Consider the following 11,728-nt stretch of genomic DNA (forward strand, 5'->3'; position numbering starts at 1 on the left):
TCAGCTAATACAGTCACGATGAAACACAGGAGAGTTGAAGTGGTCTAGAAACCACAGGAGAGTTGAAGTGGTCTGGAAACCACAGGAGAGTTGAAGTGGTCTGGAAACCACAGGAATCAGCTGAGCTGAATACACGAGGAAACACAGGAACACCTTCAGAGGCTCATGGGGAATGAGACTCCAAGATCAGGCAACGAGGTATAGACAACAGGTGCTTTAAATAGGGAGTGTTGCCTGATCAGCCAATTAACTAAAAGGAACAGGTACTGAAGGTTTGAAAGGGCTGCACATGCGCAGACCCTCAGGATGGTGGACGGCCACGGTTCCTAAACACACGGGAAGAAGCACTCACAGTCTGGTGAGTGACAGTACTCCACTTAAAACTTTTGACCGATTAGAAAATGTTCCATTTATCACAACTCTCTGTTCCCTTTTCTCTAACCAGTTTTCAACCCAAGTACAAATGTTGTTTCCTATACCCAGTTCTTTTATTTTGTAAACCAGCCTCTTTTGTGTGGGACTGTATTTGTATTACTCCAGTAAACTATCTGATGAGTCTATGCAAATGTTCCCTCTGAGCCAAGTGATTTGCCTACTCTATTAATAACTCCTACTCTTAATAGTTGTATTGTGCATTGCTGTTTAGTACAATCCTGGCCATTTATTTTGTAAAATGTATAGTTTTACTTTTTTAGTCACTAATTTTAGATCATTAATATATGTCAAATGTAGTGTATTACTCCGCTGGATAAAATCTACTTGTGGCTGGATCACTTCTAATAACTTATCGCAATAATATATTTAAATTATCAGCACAGTGTGCCAATTTATATTGTTGCAAATGTACTAATTCTTGATATTGTGTATTAGAAATGTACTTATTTTATTATATTGTGTTATATTTCTGTATAGGCAATGCATTAATTTCTGAGGTATTGATTTGTAACTTCTGAGAGAGGATGTCATGATTGGATTTGTATAATTTTTCTAAAGAAAGTCCTTCATGTTAATTAGAACTTTTCATCTCAGTGGCCAAGTTCAGGGTGTATAGACATCAAGGGGGGGGGGGGGCGCTGCCCCTCTGTCTGTGTTCCTTGTATCCTGCATCTCAGATCTTGTCCGAATAATGCACACAGAAGGTTTTGCAAAATAGCACATTAGTAAATTTTGTTAACTTTGCATTTAAATCCATGTTTTGGGGAAACCAATTGCATCCTGATATTAAAAATAACTCAAACTTCTTGGGGCCAGCAAAGAGTTCAGGGGGTTGACTTACACCCTGCTAGGCTGTGTCCAAAACTGTATAAAACAGCACTGGTTTGTATTTAAATGTATCATTATTGTTCCATCTGACTTTCTGATCACTGGTACCTTAAACCAGTTTGAACTGTCCTTGTCAGGACACTTGAGCTAATAAACATCACTTGCTTCAAGACCTGCTTGACAACTTTTATCCTGCTGAAATTTCCTGTGACTTACAGATTAGTCCCAACTCTAATCTATTTCCGTCTGTTCTGAAGTTTGGACCCAGCTCCTGGTACCACTGCTTTGCCCGCTACCCAGCAGCTCTGGCCAGTGTGATAGGCCAGGGGGGATCCATCCAGAGCAACCTTGATCTATAGGAAGATGTCAGGGGTCCCAGCCCAGGTGCACCAGCAAGGGGTACACTAGCAGCAACAGTTACCAGAAAAAACGCGGTTCTGGATGCCGGTAAGGAGTCTAGTGGTGGCAGCATTGTAAGCCCCTCCGAATACAGTGAGGGCGCAATTGGGATAAAGAAAGAGAACGGTGGCATAGTAAGCCCAGCCGGTTACCAACAACAACAGACAGGGTGGCATAGGCGGTCCATCTAGTCACACTACTAATTATCTGAAGGGTTCTTACTTGACTAAATAAATTTACTGGTCTCTCTTTCTCTCTATCTCTGCAGCAGGTTTCTATGTTAGGAGGGGGTTTCTTCTCTAAGTAAACTACCAGACAGTGACAGATAAGTTTGCAGACTTGTTGTGCACTCTATGAATTAATTGATTCATATACAAAGATAGGGCAAGTGATGTCACAGGAGTTTTAGCTCTCTGTAATGGGGTGTGGAGGTAATATTCTAATATTTAATAAAGTTGCAGTGAAAGGTCAGGTTAACACTGATCCATGTTTTTTACCTATTTCACAGATGCTCCACCCAGCTGTTTTTACTTGACACCCAGCACTTCGAGCCCATCAGAGTCCTATTATAATAGGAGAAACAATGGTTTATTCTATTAGAACAGGCACTATGTGAGCACTACAGCCAACAGTGTATGTTAGACCCCTGACCACCAGTCTGACCAGGTGTGGGCAATAACCTCCAAAATGTTTCAGTACTATTGCAAACTATTACAACTGCTGCCACTTGGCTACTTCTTCATGCCATCCGTCTGGTAAAATTTTCTGTGGAGAACCATGTGGTTCATATTTAAAAATTAAAATGTTAGGGTTTATAGGTCTGTTAAGAGGAACAGTGGTCTGACTATACTAAATTTCCAAGTGGCTCTAGATTTTCATTCACATAAATTACCCCTTTTTTTTTTTTTTTTTTTGCTCCAAGGCTTTTTAAATGGTTGGATTTCTATGGATGCTTTCACATATTTGACATGTGATTACCACTATTTTATTATCTGTACCTTTCCAGGAAACAGGCTTAGTTTATCGCCAGGAGATATTCGTCATTTTTGTTCAAAACTTTTTCAATCATTGGTCTACAGTTCAGCAGTAACCCCTTGGTACTTGGAACTTAGTGCAGTCCCTGCCTTCATGATGCCATGTGAATGGATAGCAGTTCTTGGAATTGTTCATGCTGGTCCATGTCCTCATTGTACTGAAGAGTAGACACAAAAGCATGTGCTGACTTCGCTGCCGGGCATCTCTTTCAAGATATTTAGATAAACAATATACCACACCTATAGGCGTACACAATGAGGAAATAAATACAGTCCAATATATACTTTTTGTTGTAATATAAAGTAACAGAATGTCTATGAAGTTCAGTTCATCAAGGTATTTCCATAGAATATAAGATGATCTCATTCAGTATCCCTATTCATAAAGTTGGAATGTGTGAAAAGAAAAGGGAAAACAAAAATCCTATAGTGCATTATCTTTCACTCCAGTTTATTGACATAATAAAAACCAATAAAATCTATAAAAAACATTCACAAATCCTTAAATAGTAGATATTGTCCGCCTACCAGAAAGGACCGATGGTCTACGTGTTGTAATAAAAGTTTTTAGTTCTGGATCTCCTTAGAGCCAAAACTACAGTCTTTGGATCCACCCCAACACGTTTCAACCCTCCAGGGGTCTTTTTCAAGGCATATATATAAGATGGTAACAGTCTCATTTTTATAGTGTCATAGAACTCATCAACACCAAGCATAAATGAGATCTGTAATTGTTACTAATATATTATTATTCTCATTTAAAATTCATATACAAACATATATGGATTTGATCTTGATAATGTGTTCACAAAAAGAGAAAGAAGTAATTCAATATTTACCTATTCAGTTATCAACACACCGATCGTGTGATTTCTTATAATCAATAATGACAGAGTAAATTCGATCATGTGATCTCTTTGAATCAATCGAGGCAGAACTGCTCACATAACATGACCTTCGATCATGTGACTCAATTGTCCCAAACGCAGAGCTTGAATCTCGTCATTGGTTACCATAGTTACAAGGGGATGAACCTTGATAGTGTAGATGGAACTGCTCGTAAGTCACTGTCTAATCATGTGACTGAATAAACCAATCGGTAAGTTTAAATCGAGCCAATGGTTACTATGGTGTTAAAGATCTTCATATATCACCATCTCTGTCCAGTCCGATCATGTGACTTTAATTATCACACGAACAGCTGCAGTTACTTTTAGATAAAGTCATAAAGATAGGTTAACCTGTTTTATGATGTCTTTAGATTCAATGGTAATGTCTTTTTCATTTAGTGGGGATAAAGTGAGTGTTACATTGATATCACTATTTAGACCGATGAACTAATTGACAAGTTAAAATCCCGTCACTAGTTATACTAAAAGGCAGGGCCTGATCAACCACTAGGCTGACCAGGCTGCAGCCTGGGGCGCTGGGTCCCGGGGGGCGCTGCACTGTGGGTATTTTTTTTTTCATTCATTTTTTTTTTCGGGGTGGGGGATGGGGGGGGTCGCCGCTGGGGATCGCCACGGGGGGGGATCGCCGCGGGGGGTTGGAGGGCTCGACGATCAAAAGCATTGGTGGTCAGTGGTTAGCAACACACAGCCAATCGCCAGGCTGCCTGTTGCTGTGCAGCAGACAGGAAGCAGGACGTCTTCACTTCCTATCTGCTGATCTGAGGAGAGGAGCGACGCTGGCAATACTACAGGTAAGTGAAGGGGGGAACTGCCCTGCATATCTATAGGGTGGGGGGGAACTGCCCTGCATATCTATAGGGAGGGGGGGGGGAACTGCCCTGCATATCTATAGGGAGGGGGAGAACTGCCCTGCATATCTATAGGGAGGGGGAACTGCCCTGCATATCTATAGGGAGGGGGGGGGGAACTACCCTGCATATCTATAGGGAGGGGGGGAACTACCCTGCATATCTATAGGGAGGGGGGGAACTACCCTGCATATCTATAGGGAGGGGGGGACTACCCTGCATATCTATAGGGAGGGAGAGGGGGGACTGTCAATCCATATGTATAGGGAGGGAGAGGGGGACTGTCATACAAATCTATAGGGTGGGAGGGGGGGCTGCCATGAAAATCTATAGGGAGGTAGAGAGGTTGATATGTATGAAGGAGGGCAGAGGAGGGGGCTGGTATATGTGACTGGGGGAGTTTTGATGTGACGGGGGGGATAGCTAGCTAGCAGAGTGGAGGTAAGGAAAATAGCTGCAAGGGGGGTGGATGCAGGGTGGGAGGTAAAGAAAATGGCTTCAGCAGGGGTTAAGGAAAATGGCTGTGCGGGGGGGTTGTGGTAAGTAAAATGGCTGCAGGGGCTTTTTAAAAAATAGAGCAGCTTTGGGGGGCAGAATCTCATGATTGTGTGGTGGTCACATGGGTGGTCTCAGCAATCACTAGAATACTAAATATTAGTGAGATGGGGCTGGTAGAGGTTTGTATTTGATTGACAACAAATATTCAGATATTGCTTATATATGCCTGTCCAATGGGGTACTTTTAGCTGGCCATAATGGAGTGTTTTGTTTTAACTAAAGGGCCTAATCATTCAGGGTTTGCATTATAATACATTTTTGCATTTTCAAAAAAGGACGCCAACTTTCCAGAAGCCAACGAGAGGATAACAAAGTTGCAAGAGAGAAGAGCAAGGACAGGTAAGAGACAATGGCACAATCTGTCTAAATTTGAATGCTGGAGAATACACCTGAACATTCATATTCAGGAGTGTTCCTATACACCTATATATTCGGAGGAGGGGGGGGGGGGGGAGGGCGCTGCGGCCGTATTAGCCTAGGGCGGCCAGAACCCTTAATCAGGCCCTGCTAAAAGGATTAGATTAAGCTAAGGTAGGAAACAGCAGGATCAGTCATCTTATTCACATTACAAGACTAGAATTTAATTAAAGTCCCTATCTCTATTACATCAAGTCAGGCTGGCCAATCAGTAAGTACAAATAGTTCTTATAGGGATATATATATGTTTTTAAATCCCTATCTGTATGGAATATAATCCTGTAATTTCGTTCTCCCCACAGGAAGTTTGAAATTTCGTGTGATGTAATTTTATAAATATAAAAAATGACTACTGTAAAGCGATCTCTATTTGATCGGATTGACCAATTGGAACATTTAAATCACATCACTGGTTGTTGTACTGAAAAGATTGATATCTTACTAACTTTATTTGGTTGGAACTATCACTTCATTCTCTAAACCAGAAAACCAAAGTTTCATGATATATACATCATGGGGTACATCAAACCTTTCCTATGTAGTATGGAGGATATATTAGAGCCAGTTCGAAATATATAGAAAAAACGTGTCTAACACACACACACACACACACACACACACACACACCCACACCTAAAGGGTGCAATATATAATAAATATAATCTTTTTTTTTATTTTATTACCTTCTTGCAACTCAACATTTTTCATTACCTTGATCAATGATATACAATATTGATGGATTATGCATTAAATAGAGGATATCAGATCATAGGAACCAACGGAGTTCAAAGATCTTTCAAGATATTGAAAGATATTGATCTTTGTCCATGCAAAATACTGTGATGTAGTAGATATTTCCAAGAGGTAGCATTTGTTTAGTAGAAAAGGTATGTAGTGTTTGTCTTTTAATTTATGTATAGTGTAATTGTGATTAATGTGTAACCATGAGTAAATAAAATAAAACTATAAAAATATGAATGCTTGGGAATCGCTCCCCCTCTATCCCGCCCACCCCATAATATAACTTTTGCACCTGCTCTGCTCCATCTAAGCTGGATTTTATATGTGAAGGTGTTGGTCTTGACTCTTAGGTGACAATAGGCAGTGTGTATAGTTAGCTAGACTGGAGTGCTGCATCACAACTTGAGAGCTAATGTTTTTGACCAATTCACAGGGCTTAGCAGATGTAAAGCCCTTTTGAAGTTCCAAAGAGCATACTAGCAGTAAAGCCCAACTTGTATGTATAATCAGTGATATGCCCCTAACACATGTTCAAAATTAAATACTAACTCCTTATTGAAGATATGGTAATAACATATTGGGCTAGATTTACTAAGCTGTGGGTTTGAAAAAGTGGGCATGTTGCCTATAGCAACCAATCAGGTTCTAGCTTTCATTTATTTAGTACATTCTACAAAATGACAGCTAGAATCTGATTGGTTGCTATAGGCAACATCTCCACTTTTTCAAACCCGCAGCTTAGTAAATCTAGCCCATTATCTCCAATAGTATTCCTAATATTGTCATTTTAGATGTATATGTGTGAACTTTTGTGTTCCTTTGGCTGGAGGTATAATTGTATTCCTATGATGTGTAGGCCAAGGCATATGTCATTTTTTTTCCAGAGGTCCCACCGAATTGTATATGTAGTGTAAGTCATAAAAGGCTGTCTTAAAACCTCATTAGCATACACACAGCCCTCTTCTATTTACCGCAGCATGTTGGACATCATTGTGGCTTAGTGGTTAGCACTTCTGTCTCTCAGCACTGGGGTCATTAGTTCCCGACCATGGCCTTATCTGTGTGGAGTTTGTTTGTACTCCTCGTGTTTCCTCCGGGCGCTCCGGTTTCCTCCCACAATCAAAAACATACTAGTAGGTTAATTGGCTGCTATCAAAAATTGACCCTAGTCTGTCTGTTTGTGTGTGTGTATTAGGGAATTAGACTGTAAGCTCTATTGGGGCAGGGACTGATGTGAGTGAGTTCTCTGTACAGTGCTGCGGAATTACTGGCTCTATATAAATAGCTGCTGCTGATGATGATTTCTACGTTAATTACCCAATTGATCTTACTTATAATGACTTCGATATTTTCATTCCCACTACAGGAAAATACACATCTTACTAATGGTGCCTACAGCACAAAACTTACTTGGAAAGACTAAAAGGGAAGAGAAAGGGGGGACATGATAGAAACTTTCAAATATATCAAGGGTTTTAACAAGGTAGAGGAGGGAAACATTCCTTAAAGGAAGAGAAATATTAGAACACAAGGAAATGCACTGAAACTGCAGGGAAGAAGATTCAGAGAAAATTTGAGGAAAAACTACTTCACAGAAAGGGCAGTGGAAAAGTGTAATAGCCTTCAATCAGAGGTGGTAGAGACTAATACAGTAGAGCAATTTAAACATGCTTGGGATAGACACATTGATATCCTAACAAAGATTAAAGAAGCAAGTAGGGTTTGAGGTTACCATAGGCTAATAAATAGAAAATGGGCAGACAAGATGGGGCAAAGCAGTTCTTATTTGCCGTCAAATTCTATATTTCTACTAGCTTTAATGCAATTTAAAAAAGAACTATAGACTAATAGTGTCCCATAAAAGCATTATGGTACTATATGTTTAATGAAGATTCAATATAGTATATTGATCTAGTATGCTGTATTAATCCAATATAAAAAACAGCCGATCAATGGTGGTTGTCCATATCGAAAAAATTTTGGGGTTTTATATTAAAAACATCTGTGAAATAAGATCAGGGGACATGTATTACTATATGTCAAGTATCTGGATTTTATGAACAAGGAAAAGTTTTCAACAACATGCCACAAATAGTAAATTATAGTGATTTGGTATAATATATTATCTATAATTGGCAGAGAAATATTTGCAGAAACATATCTCTGGTGGTTAAATAAACTATATAGACTTTGATGTAATTTATTGCATTTATAAGTAAACCCATTATTTCATCTTAAAAATACATTGATTGGTTTGTGTTTATTTAGGCTTCTGGTTGCCACTGTGTCCAACAAATCCACTTTGCTTCTCTTTTACATAGTTTAAGTTCTCTATCTTTCCCCTTTTTTTAAAGATGGAATCCAATCTATAACCATAGTCGATATGCACACCAGGGTGGAAAGACATTGTGGGTAGAAAAGTATGATATACTAAGAAATGGATGAGTGTCAGCCATAGACTGAGCAAATATGGAGAGTAGTGATTGATAATAGGACCGGTTGAGAAAAAATGTCTATACATTTCCAGTGGCATGCATTCCAGGGAGGAACGCATGAAGTTCTGGAATGCTGGTCACTGATGCACCGAAAGTAGATTATTTTACCCTCCTTTTGTCCACAACCATCAAGTCAAAAAGAACATTTTTATACTCTTGATCCTGTGAGAGCCATTTCTATTTATCTCTCCAGAGCTAAATAACTTGGGATGACTGAAAAGCTATACATCCTTCCAACAGGGCTCGGAAATTATATTCTCCATCTAAAGCTACTATTGCAAGATGGATCAGAAGTTATCATACAGGCAAATGGGAAAAAGCGTGAAGTGCCAGATATACTCAGATCTCATTCAACCAGAGCAGTCGCTACATCCTGTGCTCGAAAAGTTTATAATGTTGTTTACTAAGGCTTAGACATTGTACAGGCGGTGTGTCCTCGCATTGCCCCCTTAATAGCAGCAATGTAACGCTCTGCATTTTAAGTGACGTCCATCACAGTGCCAGCTTATTCTGCTATCTGCTTTTATACCAAGCTTGCCGGAAATGTTCTCTAAGTATTTCAGTTAGTCTCTATTTTCTACCTGTCTACATTAGAAGAATCAGCATTTTAATGTCGTTTTAAGTGTTGTCTGTATTTTCGTAGTCGCAATAACGACTATCACCGCGGAAAGCTATTATCTTTAATGTTGTTTTGAGTGCTAATACAAAGAGCCTTCTTCTGATAAATGGTCTAATTGCAGTCAATTTGACAAATGAGCAGGCAGCTCGGATCACAGGGGGGGGGCCCTCACGGGGGAATGGAGGCCCCCTTAGCCCAGGGGCCTCCATTCCCTTAATCCGGCCCTGCACACAGGTCTGGTATTTACAAGAACTTTGATTTACTCAGACAAAAGACATCAATTTTGAAGTTCACATTACGTAGACATTTCACAATCACACAGGCGTATAATATATGGCATTATGCCAACGAATAGAAAAATGCATATCTCAAGTCTAAGCAGAATATATAAGATATAGTTATAATGATGATCTAATGTGTGTGGTATGAATGGCCGACCCCACCGCCTGTATAATGTAATCCAGACAGTGGGTCCGGCCATTGCCACTTTAAAAGCGTCATTTGCACTGTGTCTATTAAAAATGACATAATTTCTTTATGTAGATATGGATGACAGTCACATTTTTCATTTGTACATCACTAAACCTGCCGGACATAAGTGCCTGCTATGTGGCAAGTCCATATTGCCATCATGCCGCTATTATTGTTTTAGGGGTTATTTTATAGTTCTAAACTCTTTCAGCATTGGTGGTGCCGATGACATCACTTCCACTGGTTATAATGTATTTCTAGAAACTACTGTAATAAGCAGGCGCCTTATCTATATATGTCATACAGCCTTGGTTCCACAAGTAACAGAGAGCTGTGTAGCTTCCATGGCACTGAACCAGCATGAAGCGAAGTACATACCCCAAAAATGAAATAAGCTTTTTATAAACCGAAACTGCTTTGTTTCCTCTGATTTTTATTTTGAACAAAGACAATCTAACCGTTAACTATTTGTCTTTTTTACACCACTTTTTTTTTTATTTTTTTTAAATCCAGTATTTTTATTGAAATTTTTTAAGATGTAAACATACCAAACAACAAAAAGAAAAGAAAAACAATCGCATACATATCAGAATTAAATGACGGGATTTACATGATTACAGTAGAGCATAATAATAATAATAATAATAATAATAAATGTGCTATAAATGTGCTTTTTTTTTTTTTAATTAACCATGTTATTACATTTTTAAAATAAGTCTCACAAAAAAAATATTTATTTTAGTGAACATTAATGCTTACTGTTTAAGAAGAGTTTTAAAAACGTATGATCTAGAAATAAAATGTTTAGAAAATGTTAATTCAGCACTAGATGTTGCACAAAACTTTTTACCCACAACAATTTTTTTTTTTTTTTTTTTCAAGTTTAGCCACGTGTCTGATTTATTAAACACCTATTGTTTGTTGCTGAAATGTTAAATTTCACTTCCAGTAATGACCTTTTTTGTCATGAGCACTGTATTTTGTTTATTTGTAGATCATCAGATGTCATTGGCCATCTCTTCAAGTTTATATAATTTCTAACCTGCTTCTTGCGTATGGGGCACAGTTGTATTCCTTATCAAGCAAAGGTAAAATAAGCCATATCAGTTTGTTTTTTGTTCCTATTCACTAAATATTTATGCACCATTTTTGGTTTTTGTTCTGAATTTCTGATTTTATCAATTTCAAGTATCCTTTTGTCTTATTATATGATTGTTACTCTTGACATTTTATATGTTCTCTTTATGGGATATTATAGTAGTATAAAAAGGCCTCTAAAAAAAAACTTTGTTACTTGATGGTCTTCAGTTATCTATAAGGGCCTTAAATTATCTATATGTAATCGAACTACCTTGAAGCACAACTCTAGCTGAATTAGTAGTAATACCTGCCAACTCACATGTTCTGATTGAGTGAAACATAGTTTGTGACACATCGTTTGGGACCCTATCACACTGTTATGCGGTAACTGGATCTCAACATATGGCAAACTGTAGCCACCACTAAAAATGAAAAAGTATTAAAAAACAGTTATAGAATGGTGATCACAACACTATGAAGCACCAGGCACCAGACATTTAGAGTTCAGTGGGAATTTTACCATTAGGAAACTACCACAATACTAATTTATATTATGTCCTTATTGTGCTGCATATGTTTGACTATGTACACACTGGTGTTAGTAATGTGGGTTTTTTTGTTTTTATTTTTGTTTTTAACACTTCTTGTTATATTTATATGCTAGTGACATGAAAAGTTTAATTTATAAAAATAGGAGCACATTGTATATGCAATGAGATTCAGTTAAGAAGTGTTTACTTATGCATTTAAACATGTATTTGGACACGATAACAAGTTCCCATTTTGTCACAGCAATGCACTTGTAAACTTGTCTAAACACATATAAAACACATATGTAATGCGTAAAATGCATAAAAAGTACATTGCTCAGACAAAAAAACGAGGTGTTGCA

General features: G+C 38.3%; 1 protein-coding gene across 1 annotated transcript in view; it reads left to right on the plus strand.

Moving 5' to 3' along the window:
* Nucleotides 1–10,903, plus strand: part of LOC142121373 (GPI inositol-deacylase-like) — a 38,957-nt gene extending 28,054 nt beyond the window's left edge. The window contains exon 6 of the mRNA XM_075194193.1: nucleotides 10,751–10,903. Within this exon, the coding sequence (XP_075050294.1) occupies nucleotides 10,751–10,888 (138 nt within the window). The 3' untranslated portion in view covers nucleotides 10,889–10,903. The remainder of the gene's footprint in view (nucleotides 1–10,750) is intronic.
* The last annotated feature ends 825 nt before the right edge of the window (nucleotides 10,904–11,728 follow it).

This window comes from Mixophyes fleayi, unplaced genomic scaffold (genome assembly GCF_038048845.1).
Source record: "Mixophyes fleayi isolate aMixFle1 unplaced genomic scaffold, aMixFle1.hap1 Scaffold_2101, whole genome shotgun sequence".
Classification (NCBI taxonomy): domain Eukaryota; kingdom Metazoa; phylum Chordata; class Amphibia; order Anura; family Limnodynastidae; genus Mixophyes; species Mixophyes fleayi.